At 45.2% G+C, this 20,214-nt stretch overlaps 1 protein-coding gene across 1 annotated transcript in view; it reads left to right on the top strand.

The window, feature by feature from the left end:
* LOC149452206 (angiopoietin-2-like) overlaps nucleotides 1-20,214 on the top strand; it is a 109,108-nt gene that overhangs the window by 48,078 nt on the left and 40,816 nt on the right. The window contains exon 4 of the mRNA XM_089689647.1: nucleotides 8,051-8,292. Coding sequence (XP_089545773.1) covers nucleotides 8,051-8,292 — 242 coding nt within the window. The remainder of the gene's footprint in view (nucleotides 1-8,050; nucleotides 8,293-20,214) is intronic.

The raw sequence follows: 20,214 nt of genomic DNA, 5'->3' as shown, positions 1-20,214 counted from the left end.
ACCCAAGAAAGAAATCATCTTTTCTTCAGAATATTGTCTACAACACTGTGGTGCCCCTGCTCTCACCAATTGTTCTGTATGTCTCTCAGTCCAACCTTCACCAGAGGCCAGTCAATCAGTTCCCTCTCCCTACCACGACTGCCTCGATGTGTTTGATAAGAAGAAGGCCAACACATTGCCTTCTCATCGGTTTTATGATTGCCCAATTGAGTTACTCCCAGGGGCAGAAATACCATTTGGGCGAATTTTCCCATTGTCTGAACTTGAACTGGAAGCCCTCCGACACTAGACGAGAATCTCGCTAAAGGATTCATCCGCCCCTCTTCCTCTCCTGCCGGGGCTGGCATTTTCTTTGTAGAAAAAAGGGATCGGTCTCTTAGACCTTGCATTGACTACAGGGAACTTAATAAAATTACCATCAAAAACCGGTATCCTCTTCCTCTGGTGCCTGAGTTGTTTTAGAGATTTAAAACAGCCCGAGTGTTCACTAGATTGGACTTACGGGGGGCCTACAATTTAGTCGGTATCAGAGAGGGTGATGAGTGGAAGACCACCTTCAGAACACGCTTCGGACATTTTGAGTACCTAGTGATGCCTTTTGGACTATGTAATGCCCCTGCTACGTTTCAACATTTTGTGAACGACATCTTTAGAGATTACCTTGACCTTTTTGTGATTGTCTACCTGGACGATATAATTTTCTCTACCTCACTGGAACTCCATCCTGATCACATTAGGAAAGTGCTCTAAGGATGCATGGCTTGTATGCCAAGGCAGAGAAGTGTGAGTTTGAGAAGCAGTCCATCCAGTTCCTGGAGCTCATAATTTCCACCGAGGGAATCTCCATGGACCCTCAGAAAGTATCTGCTATCCTGGATTGGCCTGCACCTTCAGACAGGAAAGGGGTCCAAAGATTTGTGGGTTTCGCCAACTTTTATCGGAAATTTATTAAGGGTTTTTCCACAATCATTGCCCCTATTACTCAACTCACCCGCCAGCATACACGATTTTACTGGAGCCAGGAAGCTCAAAAAGCGTTTGAGCAATTAAAAGATCAATTCACCTCTGTTCCTGTGTTACAGCATCCAGAGCCAACACTCCCCTTCATCCTAGAGGTGGACGCATCTGAAGTTGCTACAGGAGCCATACTCTGCCAGCGCCAGGGCCCAAAGGCTCTGCTTCACCCAATAGCCTTTTGTTCTAGAAAACTGAGCCAAGCCAAAAGGAACTACGATGTGGGTGATAGGGAACTTTTAGCGATTAAGATAGCCTTTGAAGAATGGAGATATCTCTTGGAAGGAGCCAGCCACCCAATTATGATTTTCACAGATCATAAAAATCTGGGAATCTAAGGTCTGCCAAGCGCCTAAGACCTCAACAGACTAGATGGGCTCTATATTTCTCCAGGTTTAACTTGCACATAACCTACTGCCCAGGATCCAAGAATGGGAAAGCAGATGCCCTTTCCTGCATGTTCCCGGACCCAGAGGAGCCTTCTCCCCCCAACACCATTTTGTAGGCCCAAACTTTCTTGCTGATCCAAACCAGCCTAACGTTTTCGATCAAGCAAGCCTCTGCACTATGTCCTGAACCCGAACAAGATTTGCTTAGAAGGCAGGATGGTCTTCTGTGGCACAAGGATAAAATCTTTGTACCCCAAGAAGTGAGGTCTCAAGTTTTCAGGGCTTTCCATGACCATCAACTGGCTGGACACTTTGGAGCCCGTAAGACAATGGAAGTAATCCAGCGATACTTCTGGTGGCCCAATTTGAATCATGACTGTGGAGCTTATGTGAAGTCGTGCACAGTGTCTCTGCGGAACAAGGGAGACAAAGCCAAGGCCTGGGGGTTGCTGAGGCCTCTTCCTGATCGTCCCTGGGAGATGGTCACAATGGACTTCATTGTGGATTTGCCGCCCTCGGAGGTCTTTACTACCATTCTGGTAGTAGTGGATTGGCTATCCAAGATGGCCCACTTTTTACCAATGGTGGGTACTCCATCCGCACCAGAGACTGCATTAACCTTCATCAAACAGATTGTCAGATTACATGGTCTGCCCAGTAATATCGTCTCAGACCGAGGGGTGCAGTTTACATCCAGGTTCTGGAGAGCCCTCTGCAAGGCCTTGAAGGTGAAACTCTGCTTATCGGCTGCCTACCATCCCCAGATTAACGGGCAAACAGAGCGAACGAACCAGACTTTGGAGCAATAATTACGGTGCTTCTCTGCTTTTTCTCAGGATGATTGGGCATCCCTGCTCTCATTGGCAGAATTTGCCTACAACAATTCAGTCCATTCTGCTGCAAACCAGTCGCCATTTTGGGCCAATTATGGATTCCACCCTTCCTCCATACCTGACACCATTCCTGAAGCTTCAGACAGACTCTCCATGCTACAGAACAACTGTAAAGTCCTCCGAGTCTATACTGAAATCCCAGGCTGATTATAAGAAACACTACGACAGGAAACGGAGAGGAAACCCTCCTCTGAAGATTGGAGACAAAGTTTGGCTATCAACTGCCAATCTAAAACTCCTGTGCCCGTCACGTACGTTGGGTCCAAGGTACATTTGGCCCTTTCTGGATCAAGAGGGAAATCAATCCAGTGGCATTTTGAGCTGTTCCTTCAGGAATCATACAAGATCCACCCAGTTTTCCACGTCTCCCTACTCAAGCCAGCTGTTTCTGATATTTTTCCAGGGAGGGTAGAACCACCTTCTCCGCCGATAACAGTTGGGGAGGAGATGGATTATGAGGTTGAAGCAATTCTGGACTGCAGAAGGCGGGGAAGACAAATCCAGTACCTGGTCAGATGGAAGGGGTACCCACGTGAAGAAAGTTCCTGGGAACCAAATGGCAATGTACATGCCCCCAGGCTTCTCCAAGAATTTTGTTCCAAGTATCCTGAAAAGATGGCCCATGTGGGAGGCTGCCCTTTGGGGGGGGGGGGGCACTGTCAGGGTCCTGTCTATGGCAGAAGTTCTAGAAGATCTGGCATTTCTGCCAGTACCCTGCATGGCCGCAGAAGCACACATCAGCCTCAGTTTGGTGCCAGAAGGCCTTTATAAGGAGGCTCATCACTTCCTCAAATTGCTGGATCATCTCTAGCTTCCCATGCCCTGTTCCTGTTTCCTGTGATTCTGACCTGTGATTTCCTGTTACCAACTCGGCTTGCTCCTGGACCTGTCTACTCTGCTTTACCCCTGACCTGACCTTGGCTTGGCTTACGGATACTCTCTCTCTCGCTCCTCTGTGTATGACCTCGGCTATCCCATCTGACTACGTCTGCTCTGATTCCCACCTGGTACCTGACCTTGACTTGAACCGACTACCCAGTAAACATTTAAATCCCGGAAGGGCTTACATACCACGCACAGGCACCTCCTGTCTGCAGACCTATCTCCGTGCACCAGCTGTGCTTCTGAGTGGACCAACAACCAGCACTCCTACAGGCGACCTGTGCAACTTTGGGCCAGACTTCCACTGTCCCACTCTCAGGGGAGTCCGAAACTTAGCCGCAAGGGAAGCCCTCTCTCCATTGGCCTCCATCACCAGGTACGTGATAAACCTTCTATATCTTAGACTGCTTCCCTTCCTTGTGAACGCTCTCCTGCTGTTCTCCCTTCTGTAGATACAAATGTTACTGCTCCTAATTCGGAGAAGGAGGAGGGGATATCCCCTTGTTCTTCTGGAGAAATTAGTTCAGAGGAAGAGGAAAGAGGTTCTAGGGAAAATTATTCCAGCAGATTTCTTTTCCCTGTAGAGGAGACGGATCAGTTGCTAAAGGCGATTTATACGTTAGAGCAGATTGAGGAGTAAATCCCCCTCAGTCTCAGATATGATGTATAGAGGTCTGCAGGAGAGAAAGAATAGACCAAATTAAAGGTGCAGAAATTGACATCCTCAGTCCAGACCCTCCGGTCACAGCATCTTGCATCCTTGAGAAAGATTCTCAGGTTAATGATGGCAGCCGTTCCCAGCATCCCTTGGGCCCAGCTTCACTCGAGAAGCTGCAAGCCTTCTTGCTAGTCTCCTGGGATCACAATCATGCTACCCTAAACAGAGTAGTGAATCTTCCACAAGATGATTCTTTGGGTCTAGATTGGTGGATTGGGGGAGTCATTTGGGTCCTTTTGATATGCCCAGGGAACTTGGGAGGAGGAGAACAAAGGACATCCGATTGGCTGCACTCCAAACAATCCACTTTATTGAACCAAGATAAAACCAATACAGACAGTGCAAATACAGTGAGGGACTGGCAGGTAAACATGTTTCACGCTAAAGACAGTGCTTATTCATTACCCGAACTTGGGAGTCGGATCTAAAAGGTGCTTCTTACAATTTCAAAGAACTATTGGCAGTAGGTTTGGCTCTAAGGGCCTTCTCGGATACTATCCACAACCAGGACATGTTAGTTTTTTCACACAAATGCCACTACAGTGGCTTATTTGAATCATCAGGGCCACACAAGATCTCTAAAATTACTTGCCCTAGCTCTGGAGATTCTGTTTTTGGCAGAGGGTTGTCTTAAATCTCTGAGAGTAGTCCATCTCTGGGGGTCAGACAATATTTTTGCTGATTTTCTCAGCAGGAATCCAGTACGTCAGGGGGAATGGGAGCTGAATGCTGAAGTTTTCGCACAGATCACAGATCGGTGGGGGTGTTCCAGAGGTGGAATTGTTTGCCTCAGCCAGAACCAGGAAAGTCCAGAACTTCTTTTCTCTAGAGAGAGAGTCTCGAGCCTTAGGGGCAGATGCTTTTATGGAGGTTTGGATCTTCAGTCTAGCTTATGCGTTTCCTTCGCTGGTAATCCTTCTGCAAGTTGTTTGGAAGATCACCCTGGAGGACTGCCAAGTGATTCTCATAGTGCCATACTGGCCCAAAAGGAGTTGGTTTGCGATCCTTTTGTCCCTGTCAGTGTCCCCTCCCCGGATTCTCCCGGACCGTTCGGATCAACTTTTCCAAGGACCAGTTCTCCTTCCCAATCCTCATCTCTTCTGGCTGATGGCTTGGAGGCTGAAAGGCGGATCCTCAAATCTAAGCGATGTTTACAGAAGGTGATACAGACCCTTCTAAACAGTAGGAGGTTCTGCAGTAGAAAAAGTTATGCGAAGGTTTGGAGAACCTTTCTTTCTTGGATATCTAGATCAGGGAGGTGGGATACATCTATTCCAGTAGTGCTAGAGGATTCTCATGTTTCTATTGGCTAGGGAGAGACAGATCCCTAAGGTGCTTAAAATGGTTCCTTCGTGGGATCTGTCCCTAGTCTTGGATGCTCTCACGAAGACTCTGTTCGAGCCCTTGCCAGACTATTTTTTGAAGAGTCTTTCCAGTAAGATGGCCTTTTTGCTAGCAATTACATCAGCCAGAAGAGTGGGGGACTTGCAGTAGTTTTCTTGCAAGGATCCTTATTTAACCATTTTGGAAGACAGCGAAGTTTAACCATTTTGGAAGACAGCGAAGTTTTGAGACCTGATCCTATGTACCTTCCTAAGGTTTCATCAGATTTTCACCGCGCTTAGATAGTTACGTTGCCTTCTTTCTGCAGCTCCCCCAGGAATGTGAAGGAGACATTTCGTTTTTTAGATGTCAGAAGATGTTTGTTAGAATATTTGAGTGACCATACATTTCAGAAGATCTAGCCATCTTCTGGTTCTTTTCAGTAGTCCTAGGAAGGGTCTTTGTGCTTCAAAACGTTCTATTGCCAGATGGTTTTTGTGAAACTATTTTGTGTGCCTACAAGAGCTTGGGCCAGCAGCCTCCTTCCAAAGTTTGTGAACATTCTGCAAGAGCCTTATCAGTATCCTGGGCAGAGAGAGCAGGTGTTTCATGGGAAGACATTTCCAGAGCAGCAGTTTAGATAAATAACCACGCCTTTGTTATACACTACTGTTTAGAACTTCTTTCTAACCAGGACTTGGCCTTTGAAAGGAAAGTTCTACAGGCAGTGGTCCCTCTCTAAGGTAGGAATATTTCTTGTTTATCCTCTCATGTAGCTGTCCTAGAAGACACTTTGGGAAAACCACAGTTACTTAGCATAACGGTCTTTCCGGGAGTCTTTCAGGACGGTATCCTAATTCCCACCCAATGTTTTTTCTTCATGTTGTGATGGTGATGGGGTGTGGTTTGGTTTTTGGTGTTTTTCCCTCGTGTACACTGGTTACGGTCTTCTTTCCTAATTACTGAGGATGAGGGGGAGGGAGGGACTTTTAAATTGTATCAGTATTCTGTTTGCTGTAGGGGAGGAGCCAGTATCTGTCACGTAGCTGTCATGGAAGACTCCCAGAAAGACCATTCCCGTAAGTAACCATGGTTTTCCCCAACAGGGACATTGATGACAGATGATATTTGCCATAATTGTAACTATTTAACTCTATTCAAAGCAAACACAAAATGTTTTTCCTGTAGATATATACTTTAAAGTAAATTCTGGCCATAAATGATAATCCATCCTGTGTGAGAATTATTATTATACAGTATTTATATTGCGCCAAAAGGTTTGCTCAGCGCTGTACACTGGACAGTACATGAGAAAATACAGTAACAAAACCAATACACGAGGGGTTCAAGGGCCCTGCTCTTTCGAGCTTACAATCTAGGAGGGAGGAGATAGTGGTACAGGAGGAAGTGGCTGTGGGGGATGGAGTGGTGGGAGGAGTGGAGTAGATCGGCTGTTAGGTGAGAGTGGGGTAGGCTTCCCTGAAGAGATGGGTTTTCAGGGTGCGCCTAAAGGTGAGGAGGGTAGGTGACAGTCTGATGGATTGGGGTAGTGAGTTCCAGAGGATGGGGTAAGTCCTGGAGAAGTCCAGTAGTCGGGCGTGGGAGGAGGAGACCAGGGAGCTAGAAAGAAGGAGGTCTTGTGGGGAGCGAAGAGTACGAGTTGGGTGGTATATGGGTATTAGGTCAGTGAGGTAGTTTGGGGCAGCGTTATGGATGGCTTTGTATGTCAATGTTAATAGTTTGAATTTAATGCGTTGGGCAATCAGAAGCCAGTGGAGGGAATGACAGAGGGGGGTGGCAGAAGCGGAGCGGTTGGTAAGGTGGATGAGTCTGACCGCTGAGTTCAGTATAGACTGAAGCGGGGATAGCCTGTGTTGGGGTAGGCCGGTGAGAAGGGAGTTGCAGTAGTCCAGAGGTGAGATAATAAGGGAGTGAACGAGTTGTTTAGTAGTGTCTGGGGTTAGGAACGTACATATTTTGGAGATGTTGCGGAGGTGGAGCCTGCATGAGTTTGCCAGCGATTGGACATGAGGTTGGAAGGACAGGTTTGAGTCTAGAGTGACACCTAGGACTTGCGGGTTGGGACTGATGGTGGCGTTGTTGGTCGTGATGGAGAGGATGGGAGCGGGTGCGGGCTGGGGGGAAAATTAGGAGCTCGGTTTTGGAAAGGTTCAATTTGAGGAAATGGAGCGACATCCAGTCTGATATGTCGTTCAGTAGGTGGGTGATACGGGCGGAGACTGAAGAGGTGAGGTGAGGGGTGGAGAGGTAAATTTGCGTGTCATCGGCATAGAGGTGATAGTTGAAGCCGTGGGAGTGTATCAGTTTGCCAAGGGAAGAGCTGTAGATGGAGAAGAGAAGGGGCCCGAGGACAGAGCCTTGGGGGACCCCAACAGAGAGGCGGAGAGAGGGGGAGGTGTTAGCATTATAGGTAATGCTGAAGGAGCGTTGGGATAGATAGGAGGAGAGCCAGGAGAGAGCGGAGTCTCTGATGTCAAGGGAGTGTAGTTTATTAAGGAGGAGGGGGTGGTCAACTGTGTCAAAGGCCGCGGAAAGGTTGAGGAGTAGGAGGACTGAGTAGTTGCCATTAGCTTTGGTGGTTAGAAGGTCATTAGTGATTTTGAGTAGGGCGGTTTCGGTGGAGTGTTGGGGAGAAGCCAGACTGTAGTGGATCGAGGAGGTTGTTGTCAGCGAGGTGGGAGCTTAGGCGATTGTAGACTAAGCGCTCAAGGAGCTTGGATGTAAATGGCAGCAGAGAGATGAGTCTAAAGTGAATTAGAAGAATGATGTATTACCCTTATGCTCTCAGTGTGATTTTCTTCTATTTCTAGTTTTCTGGAAAACAGAGTCTTGGAGATGGAAGAGAAGCATCGAGAGGAAATAGATGTGCTAAAATCTGAGAAACTTCATGTAGAGGATTTACTCTCCAAGCAGAGTGGACAGAGTGGCCTCATCAGGGAACTGGGGCAGCAGCTCAATGATGCAATGCACAACAACAGCATCTTACAGCGACAGCAGGCGCAACTCATGGAGACTGTGGGCCAGCTAGCCACCCTGGTATCCCAATACAATCGTCAGTACAAATTTAATGTCTATATAAATGACTGCATCAATGCCAAAATTTAGATGCTTTTAGGAATAAAGCCACAAACTGGCAAGTGTTACACATTGTTTTACCCCTTATATATTTAATCACTTCATATTTTGTACCTTTATACCCTTTATGGACCACAGCAATTTTCCTTACCTGACTATTCAGCACTAAGTCACTAACATTGTCACTGCTTAAGATAATAACGTAATACATGCATTGTTTTTTTCGGAAGGGGGGGGGTAGACCTTTTTATTATTTTGTCCTGCAAAACAATTTTTTTTGTAATCTATCTTTTTTCTAATTTTAGTTTTAATGTTTTTTTAAGGCATTTATTAATTTTGTGACACTGCTAAAAAATAGACAAAATGAGTAAAAACAGAAAAAATGTAAATAATAAAGTTTTAAAAAAATAGAAATAATTAATAAAGGGGTAAATAGGAATCCTTTTTTTAAATATTTTTTTTACAATTATTTATAAGGTTTCTTTATCTGACGTCTAATGCAGATCACACCTTTGATCTACATATACTCTAAATGAAATAGTGTCTACAATGTAACATTGTATTACTCAATGACACTTGCAGATTGTCTACACCAACATATTTTTTTTAAGTGAAAGTTATTTTCAACTGAGTTCATTGACATTTGAAAATTAGTCACATGACTGAAATTATAATGCCTTAGGCTTGTTAGGCCCTGAGAATTGATCCTAATTTGTAAATATGTCACATTCCTCAGTTTTATTAGTAGAGTAATAAATATAATGGGTAACTAAGATCCATGAACAATATTTAAAATTTCTAATCAGCCAATCATTTATTGCATAGATGCTAATCACCTGTTCATACAATATAGTGTGGAATTCAAACGTTCGAGAATTACCTGCATTTGAACACGGGAAACACTTCAAATGATAAAGCGAAATCAAATCCATTTAACTGTTTCCCAAACCAGTTTCATCCAAGACATGCTGTGAATGATAACTGCCAAAGTTAGACTAAGTGGGGGGGGGGGTTGGCAACCTGTCGATAGCGATCTGTTTAGAACCATGATATTTAAATTGGTAAAAAATAATATGAAAATAAATTAACAAGAATAAAAAAAAAAAATACTGACACTGTTCACTGCCCTACTGACCCCATTCTCGGCCTTACTGACAAAGTCCACTGCCCTACTTTTACTGTCCACTGCTTTGCTGACACTGTCCACTGCCCTGCTGACATTGTAAAATTCCTTGACATTTTCCACGTGTGTGACCAACGTTAGGGTTCAATTGAAAATAAGCTTCACTCTCTTTCTTGAACATCTAAAATGATATATTGTACACTGTGATGAATGCAGAAGCAGATTAGTATTTTTGACAAATAACACCATTCTGTAGTGCTTTATGTAAAATAAATCATGCAAAAAAGATTGGATTACACATTAGTTGTAGCTCTCAGTGTAGTGTTAGTGGATGCCCAGTGATTGTAAATCTTATAAAAATTGATTGCTTACAGTCTGTATAAAAAGCACTCTCCTAAAAGGTCATGAAACATATTCCTTCCTCCCTATTTTCTGAAGCAGTAATGTACAACATACATTTATTGCTACATAGATACAATTTCATGAGGCGCAAATACTTTGCTTATTTATTAGCAGTAAAGTTACACAAGAATAATTTTGTACGGACATTTAAATGAAAATTATTGTCAGAACATTCTTAGAATGCACTTTTTTGATACAATGAGTCAACTAATTTCTTTCAAAATCCTCTAAAATTTTGTCAATATCTGCCATTTGAATGTAGTCCCAGATATATTAGACAGGTTTCATTAAAATATGGATGATTTTTCCAGGACGAAAACCACACTCACAGTTACAATTTCTTTCTCGAACAGAAACCACAGTTAGAATTTCTTTCAATTTCCATCCAGTTCCTTCACATTTTTTTTGGTACTATGGTCAAAAATGTGATTTGGCCCCACTAACCATTAGAAAATTGAATGAATATTTCAAAAACAAAAATGTTTGTACAAAATTCTGCGAAGTATGTGGTCATCTTTAGGATAGCCAAAGAGGCACAGATGTCTCCCCAAGGACGTTTGGGTGTACATTTGACATCTGTAGTACCAATTAGAACCCCCTGCAAACTGCCAATTACCTGAAATGACACATGTACAATTAGCACTTTCATTACTCTTCTCATTGAGTAGAGGGACAACCAACCAGGTCAAAGATAAATTCTGGAATACAAAGTACTTCCAATCTTGAAAGTATGTGTCATCTTCTCTAAGGGATGCCTATACATGACCTGATTCTCACCCCAGTTTTACATATGGTGACATTTGGCTATGTATGGCTAGCCTAGCAATCTATAAAAGCTACCGTATTTTTCGCACCATAAGACGCACTTTTTTCCCCCAAAAAAAGGGGGGAAAATGTCAGTGCGTCTTATGGAGCGAATATGGAGTGGCCGGTCCGGTATTTCCACTGCCGCCGTGTCAGAATACCGGGCCGGCTGCTCAGCTCTACAGCGGGACCTTTTAGAGATGACTGCTGACCTTTGGGGAGGGGGGGGAGCGGGTACCTGAATTTGACAGATACCCGCTCCCACTTCCGTGGAGTTGTTCTTTCATCTTACCCGTTCCTCTATCCAGCGGCGCGGTCTTCCCGGATTCTGTAGTGTGGGCATGACAGCCAGGTGCCAAGTGCGCATGCGCAGGAAGCGGTGCTTTTTGTGAATGGTAAGGCGGCACCTGGGACACATGACAGATCCCAGAAGCCGCCGGACCAATCACAAAGCGCAAGTGCTTCTCGCTCATGCGCACTGGGCACCCGGCTGTCATGCCGAGCGCCATTACAGAAGCCGGGAAGACAGCGCGCCTGGATAGAGGAACAGGTAAGATGAAAGAACAACTCCGCGGAAGTGGGAGCGGGTATCTGTCAAATTCATGTACCCGCTCCCCACCTCCCCAAAGGTCAGCAGTCATCCCCTGTACTATCCACAGTCTCTGGTCATCTCTGTGCTGTCCGCAGTCTCTGGTCATCTCCTGTACTGTGTCCGCAGTCTCTGGTCATCTCCTGCACTGTGTCCGCAGTCTCTGGTCATCCCCTGTACTGTGTCCGCAGTCTCTGGTCATCTCCTCTACTGTGTCCGCAGTCTCTGGTCATCTCCTGTACTATGTCTACAGTCCATTAGTTCAGAATTTTTTTTTCCTGTTTTCTGCCTCTAAAACCTAGGTGCGTCTTATGGTCAGGTGCGTCTTATGGAGCGAAAAATACGGTAATCAGAATCCGCTTTAAATGTTAAAAAATGTACCTGGAGTTGGTTAAAAAATATTAACCTTTCAATACCGGACACTTTCACCCCCTTCCTGCCCAGGACAATTTTCAGTTTTCAGCGCTGTCACACTTTGAATGACAATAACTCAGTCATGCGACACTGAACCCAAAATAAATTTTTATTATTTTATTCACACAAATAGAGCTTTCCTTTGGTGCTATTTAATTACCACTGGATTTATATTTTTTGCTAAATCAACAAAAAAATACTGAAAATAGTGAAAAAAGTGCTTTTCTTCATTTCTGCTATAAAATTTAGCAAACAATTTTTCGTCATACATTTAGGCCAAAATGTATTCTGCCACTTTCTTTGGGGCAAATAAACCCAATCAGTGTATATTATTTAGTCTTTAGGAAAGTTATAGAGTCTACAAACTGATATATATATATATATATATATATATACAGGTGAAACTCAAAAAATTTGAATATCGTGCAAAAGTTCATTTATTTCAGTAATGCAACTTAAAAGGTGAAACTAATATATGAGATAGACTCATTACATGCAAAGCTATATAGTTCAAGCCGTCATTTGTCATAATTGTGATGATTATGGCTTACAGCTCATGAAAACCCTAAATCCACAATCTCAGAAAATTTGAATATTACATGCAATCAATAAAACAAGAACAATATCGGACCTCTGAAAAGTATAAGCATGCATATGTACTCAGTACTTGGTTTGGACCCCTTTTGCAGCAATTACTGCCTCAAAGCGGCGTGGCATGGAAGCTATCAGCCTGTGGCACTGCTGAGGTGTTATGGAAGACCAGGATGCTTCAATAGCGGCCTTCAGCTCTTCTGCATTGTTTGGTCTCATGTCTCTCATCTTTCCCTTGGCAATGCCCCATAGACTCTCTATGGGGCTTAGGTCAGGCGTGTTTGCTGGCCAATCAAGCACAGTAATCCCATGGTCATTGAACCAGGTTTTGGTGCTTTTGGCAATGTGGGCAGGTGCCAAGTCCTGCTGGAAAATGAAGTCAGCATCCCCATAAAGCTTGTCTGCAGAAGGAAGCATGAAGTGCTCCAAAATCTCCTGGTAGACGGCTGCGTTGACCCTGGACTTAATGAAGCACAGTGGACCAACACCAGCAGATGACATGGCTCCCCAAATCAAAACAGACTGTGGAAACTTCACACTGGACTTCAAGCATCTTGCAGTGTGTGCCTCTCCATTCTTCCTCCATACTCTGGGTCCTTGGTTTCCAAATGAGATGTAAAAGTTTCTCTCATCAGAAAAGAGGACTTTGGACCACTGAGCAACAGACCAGGTCTGTTTTTCTTTAGCCCAGGTAAGATGCTTCTGAAGTTTTTTGTTCAGGAGAGGCTTGACAAGAGGAATACGACATTTGAAGCCCATGTCTAGGATCCGTCTGTGTGTGGTGGCTCTTGATACACCGACTCCAGCCTCAGTCCACTCCTTGTGAAAGTCCCCAACACTTTTGAATGGCCTTTTCCTGACAATCCTCTCCAGGCTGCAGTCATCCCTGCTGCTTGTGCACCTTTTTCTTCCACACTTTTCCCTTCCACATAACTTTCTATTAATGTGCTTTGATACAGCACTTTGGGAACATCCAACTTCTTTTGCAATTACCTTTTGAGGCTTTCCCTCCTTATGGAGGTTGTCAATGATGGTTTTCTGCACAACTGTCAGGTCAGCAGTCTTTCCCATGATTGTGAGTCCTACTGAACCACACTGAGAGACCATTTAAAGGCTCAGGAACCCTTTGCAGATGTTATGGCTTAACCTCCCTGGCAGTATTCCGGAGTGTAGCTTGTGGTAAAGTTTCAGTACCACAAGCGATAACCCCGAGCTACACTCGGGCTTACCATGCGACACTGCTCCGTGATCCCTCGATCACTTACCTTGTCCTGCGCTCCCACGATGTCCCTCCTGCAGTGTCCCCGGCAATGTAATCCGGCAGTGACATTCACTAAAATCACTAAAATCACATAGTAAAACATTACTGTATCAAACCATTTCACATATATTTTGTCCCTAGTGCTTTGTCCTGTGCCCTGCCTGCATTTTTACTGTTCTTTCTGCCTGGAAACTGAGAAACATCCATGGCATCCAAAAAGCATCCCTTTAGGTCAAAAGCGGTTTTAGACCAGCTAGAGAACAGCGATAGTAAATTAGAACCACTTTCAGAATTGAGTGATAATGATTCATAGGGAAATTCGTCATCAGACACTGAAAACGATTTTGCGACTTTGCTCAGTGATGTGCGAACTTGGCGCTATATTTCAAATTTCAGTGTTTTTGGTTTGATTATATTATTCAATTAAATGTAATATTATTATATTATTATTTTTTATGATTATTTATTAAATTATAATTTATGATTTTGTGTTTCAAGTTTTATCATACCCGGGATGTTTACTAGACTCTTGTTCGGACAGATTTCAGTGAGTTATTCCTAAAAATTACAGGCCTACAATATAAAACGCCAAATTTCCATGCAAAATAATGGTACCACTTTCAGCACCAAAAATCTGAAATAATCATACCGCCAGGAAGGTTAATTAGCTGATAAGAGTGGGACACTTTGAGCCTAGAATATTGCACCTTTTCACAATATTCTAATTTTCTGAGATTGTGGATTTGGGGTTTTCATGAGCTGTAAGCCATAATCATCACAATTAGAGATGAGCGAATCGAAGTGGGCGAAGTGGAATTCGCTTCGAATATTAGAAAAATTTTTCCTAAAATGGTGGCGACGGAGCGGGGATGTCTGGGAAGGCGCGCAGACAAGGCGCGCTGACCCATAATGCATTCATTCATGACATGTGATTGCATTAGCCAATCAGCAGCCAGCCAGCCAGCACTGTGTAATGGTCGAGCTATAAATGGCGGCCATTTTAGAATTCTCCATTTGCCTCCAGTCATTCAACAGAGGCAGACCTGGCTGTATTCAGGGAGAGAGTTAGGGACACAGAAACGTTACTTAAGGACATAGAAACGTTAGTTAGGGCAACAGAAACGTTACTTAGGGCCACAGAAACGTTACTTAGGGACACAGAAACGTTACTTAGGGCCACAGAAACTTTACTTAGGAACACAGAAACGTTACTTAGGGACACAGAAACGTTACTTAGGGCCACAGAATCGTTACTTAGGGCCACAGAATCGTTACTTAGGGCCACAGAAACGTTACTTAGGGCCACAGAAACGTTACTTAGGGCCACAGAAACGTTACTTAGGGCCACAGAATTGTTACTTAGGGACAGACACAGAATTGTTACTGAGGGACACAGAATTGTTACTGAGGGCCACAGAACTGTTACTTAGGGCCACAGAAACGTTACTTAGGGCCACAGAATTGTTACTTAGGGACAGACACAGAATTGTTACTGAGGGACACAGAATTGTTACTGAGGGCCACAGGACTGTTACTTAGGGCCACAGAAACGTTACTTAGGGACACAGAATTGTTACTCAGGGACAGACACAGAATTGTTACTCAGGGACAGACACAGAATTGTTACTTAGGGACAGACACAGAATTGTTACTGAGGGACACAGAATCGTTACTTAGGGCCACAGAAACGTTACTTAGGGCCACAGAATTGTTACTTAGGGACAGACACAGAATTGTTACTGAGGGACACAGAATTGTTACTGAGGGCCACAGAACTGTTACTTAGGGCCACAGAAACGTTACTTAGGGCCACAGAATTGTTACTTAGGGACAGACACAGAATTGTTACTGAGGGACACAGAATTGTTACTGAGGGCCACAGAACTGTTACTTAGGGCCACAGAAACGTTACTTAGGGCCACAGAATTGTTACTTAGGGACAGACACAGAATTGTTACTGAGGGACACAGAATTGTTACTGAGGGACACAGAATTGTTACTGAGGGCCACAGAACTGTTACTTAGGGCCACAGAAACGTTACTTAGGGACACAGAATTGTTACTCAGGGACAGACACAGAATTGTTACTTAGGGACAGACACAGAATTGTTACTGAGGGACACAGAATCGTTACTTAGGGCCACAGAATCGTTACTTAGGGCCACAGAATCGTTACTTAGGGCCACAGAAACGTTACTTAGGGCCACAGAATTGTTACTGAGGGACACAGATTTGTTACTGAGGGCCACAGAACTGTTACTTAGGGCCACAGAAACGTTACTTAGGGACACGGAATTGTTACTCAGGGACAGACACAGAATTGTTACTGAGGGACACAGAATTGTTACTGAGGGCCACAGAACTGTTACTTAGGGCCACAGAATCGTTACTTAGGGCCACAGAATCGTTACTTAGGGCCACAGAAACGTTACTTAGGGCCACAGAATTGTTACTTAGGGACAGACACAGAATTGTTACTGAGGGACACAGATTTGTTACTGAGGGCCACAGAACCGTTACTTAGGGCCACAGAAACGTTACTTAGGGACACAGAATTGTTACTCAGGGACAGACACAGAATTGTTACTTAGGGACACAGAATTGTTACTCAGGGACAGACACAGAATTGTTACTGAGGGATACAGAATTGTTACTGAGGGACACAGAATTGTTACTCAGGGACAGACACAGAATTGTTACTGAGGGACAGACACAGAATTGTTACTGAGGGACACAGAATTGTTACTGAGGGACACAGAATTGTTACTGAGGGACACAGAATTGTTACTGAGGGACACAGAATTGTTACTCAGCGACAGACACAGAATTGTTACTCAGGGACAGACACAGAATTGTTACTGAGGGACACAGAATTGTTACTGAGGGACACAGAATTGTTACTGAGGGACACAGAATTGTTACTGAGGGACACAGAATTGTTACTGAGGGACACAGAATTGTTACTGAGGGACAGACACAGAATTGTTACTCAGGGACAGACACAGAATTGTTACTGAGGGACACAGAATTGTTACTGAGGGACACAGAATTGTTACTGAGGGACACAGATTTGTTACTGAGGGCCACAGAACCGTTACTTAGGGCCACAGAAACGTTACTTAGGGACACAGAATTGTTACTCAGGGACAGACACAGAATTGTTACTCAGGGACAGACACAGAATTGTTACTGAACTGTCAAGGATTCGCTTAAAACGATCACCCTGTCACGTGTCCACCACACGCCACGCCTACATCGACTAGCTAACCGTGACGCACGCGTGCGGCCGCGACAGGGTGGTAAAGAGGGGCTAATAAAGGGATTTGCACTTAAATATCTCAAACCGTATATAAGATCAGCCGTGATACCTTTTCACAGCCCGCACTACCTCTGGCCACCACCAGATGGAGACTCCACTCCAATCCAGCTGGTCGACCACGCACTGGCAGATAGGATCTTACATACAACCTGGTGCCCTGATTAGAGTTGAGGACCAGCTTAGTAATCACACACCCTTCTAAAGGTCCCTTCAGCTATCCTAGCTTGAACCCCGGTGTTGATAACCCTTCCACTGTCCACACACCCCCACACCAGACGCACCACAAAGGTAGCCTGCCACCACCCAACAGTTTATCCGCAGAATGGTCTGTTGAGACACCACACACACACAGATCTCCGTCTGGCAGATCTGTTACCTTTGCAACCTGCGTGCAATCTGCCCACTCACAGTGCAGTTGCATACAGATTGGCAATGAGCTTAACCGAGCGTTTTAAAGGCACTAAAATACAATACAATATAACCCAATCTAATCTCTCCAATCTAGTCTCTCAGAAGATATGAGCACATGCTTAAGTACACAGAAGTTCACTAATTAATTTTAAGATTTAATTTCCCAAATTGGGCAGTGCATAAAAGATAAAAGGTTACAGCAAATACAAAGATATAAGAAGACACACAAATGACTAATTACTATAAAATAAAAGGGAATAAAAAGACAGAATAACACTTTACCCTGCGGCTGGAGCAAGCCAGAAACTTGGCAATCCGCTAGTCAATCGAACCAGCTCCGTACGAATCACACTGTCCAAATGTCCATGCGTTCAATTTATGGCGATTTGGACATGGGCGGGACATTAGTCTTCGGCCAATTGACTCTGGGGGAGGTGGTCCTGACCTGCCCACAAGAGGTACTGTGTATGGACCTGCCCAAGTTCAATTGGGCCGAGACTGGCCTGAACACCAAGTCGGGGATTGGATTTCTGACACCAGCGCGTCAGCCTGATCGCAACAGTACCAAACACCATCAGACTGTCGCACCCCCGCGTCATCTAACCATTCCATGCATTTCCCTGGCTTCCTCCCCAAGCCACAAATATGATTCTTATATGTAAATGTAGCGCACAGAATGGCCTGCACAAAGGAAGCATTTCCATCTCTCTCCAACTAATATTTCATCTTTTATAAGAGATTAAACATACCCCTTTGATGAATATTACTTATAGAGCTTTCCACGTAAGGCAGACAGTCTGTCTGCTGTCACTGGTTTTCCTCAGAAGGTAATAACCTGATTGACACACAAAAGTTGTCACCTCCAGGAACCTGGCTTTAGACTAATTAATGCTAAATGATGATTGGGTCTGTAAGGCCTATTGAGTAATTGTGTATACATACACATCTGATCCCAGACCATTTGTTTGTACCTTCTACTCATTTCCCTACTGCCCAGGGGCTCAATGTACATCCTTAATGACCAGACTGTTCCTGCACACACCTTTGAAATGAAAGGGCCTGACATAATCTAATCTACTCAACCTGTCATGGCTATGATACCATATTTCCACTCAAATCTTACATGTCTGTTGCAATAAATTTTACATGTCCGTTACATCTCCCCTCTTCCAGATGACGCATAGCTGAGCCTAAACGGGTCGGCTAACGCGTCTACATGGAAGGTTCCCTAGGTTGGGGGGGGGGGAGTTCTCCCAACTAAAGTTTGACACCGCTGACAGCTCAGCCCATCCCCCTGCCGATGGGGAAGGGCGTCTGCCCAGCTCTCTGACTGATCCCAAAGGGTCTGGGTCACCACTGGCCAGCAGATCCCCCCGCGGATCCATTTCATCTGCTGGCCACCGACTATCGACTGGACGGGTACAGGCAAACCTGTCATTGTGCGCTGTCACCATTTCCAGCCACTGGCCAGGGTCATCTGGTGGTTCTCTATCAGCTGCAACACCCAGATGCCTGAGCCTGACATAAGGTTGTTCCTGGGTGATCTGGACCTGGTTCCATGGCTTAGATACCAGAACCTCCACCCTTGGACCTGTCTCCCACACTTCTGCTCTTTCTGCCTCAGCCAGAGACTGGTCAGCATAACCCCTGACTTTCTCCGGGCTGACATCAAACCTATCAGCCAGCAAGAATACAGGGCTGTCAGCTCCAACCTCTGAGAAAGCAGATTCAGAGGGGGTCAATGTTCCCCCATCATCCTGTGATCCTCCCCTTGCTGTGCACAGCAATGAGTCCTCAATCATGTAACTCATAGCTGTGGGGACAAAGGATAAATCCACAGACTTTACTCCACCAGGGGTCATCCTCTGACCCGTGCCACACCCTTCTACTCTGTCCTCCTCAGCAGAACATCTGCCAGCACCACACCTGAGCTCCTCCAGGCCAACCTCAAACCTATCAGCCTGGAAGGACTCAGTGATGTCAGCTGCAGTTGCTGAGGTGGAAGACACTGATTGGGCTGAATTTGCCCCAACATCCTGCAGACTTCCCTCTGCAACACACAGAAATGAGTCTGCACTGGCAGCACCCATGACTGTGGTGACAGAGGGGAAGGTTACAGAAGGAAAAATTCCACTAGGGGTTGTCCTCTGACCCAAGTCACACACTTCTACCCCGTCCTCAGCAGAGCGTCTGTCAGCACCCATGAGTTCCTCTGGGCTGGCATCAGATGTAACAGCCTCTGGAAACTCAGGGCCGTCAGCCACAGCTACTGAGGGGGTAGAGTCAGAATGAATCAGACTTAAACCCTCACCTTGTGGTCCCTCCTCTGTGCACCACAGCCCAGGATCCAAAGTGGCATTACTGGTATCTGTGGTGTCAGGGGAGCAGACAACAGAGAACTTTATCCCACAAGGGGCGAGGGGCACACAACACTGGTCTACTGAAACCCAATGTGCCTTTTCCCCGGGGACTTCAGAAGAACATCCTGTTGCTTTACATAGGGGTAAACAACCAAATTCCTTTTCCCCATGCACCCCCATCCTGCTATCCACCACTGGCGGTCCTTCAGCCAGACCCCTGAGATCCTCTGGGCTGCCGTCAATTCTCACAGCTCCAGGGGACTCAGAGCTATCTGCCACAGGTGCCAGGTAGACAACAGTCTGAGGAGACCTTAGGCCCTCTGGGCCAGGTTCACAAGGGTCCAACCCAGCTAGATTGGGCCCTTCCACAGACAGTTCCTCTGTAGCAGTGGGCAATGACTTGTCCGGGGTCACCTGGCGGGCACCCCGAGTCACTACTGCAGCAGAGGGAAGGTCTGCCTTACACATGTCATTACACTCATCATCACATAAAACATCAGTTGCAGAGTCCTCTGCGATTTTAAACTCTTCTCCAGGTCTTGACTCCAGACATCCACTAGAGCCAGGCCCTGGTACACAGTCCTTCACCCCCTGACCCTCCCCAGAATTCCCAGTGTGCATTGAG

Source organism: Staurois parvus, unplaced genomic scaffold (assembly GCF_062004578.1).
Source record: "Staurois parvus isolate SC_StPar_1 unplaced genomic scaffold, SC_StPar_1.0 ptg000488l, whole genome shotgun sequence".
NCBI classification, from domain to species: domain Eukaryota; kingdom Metazoa; phylum Chordata; class Amphibia; order Anura; family Ranidae; genus Staurois; species Staurois parvus.
The sequence above is the reverse complement of the archived record's forward strand: the minus strand, read 5'-3'. Positions and strand labels throughout refer to the sequence as shown.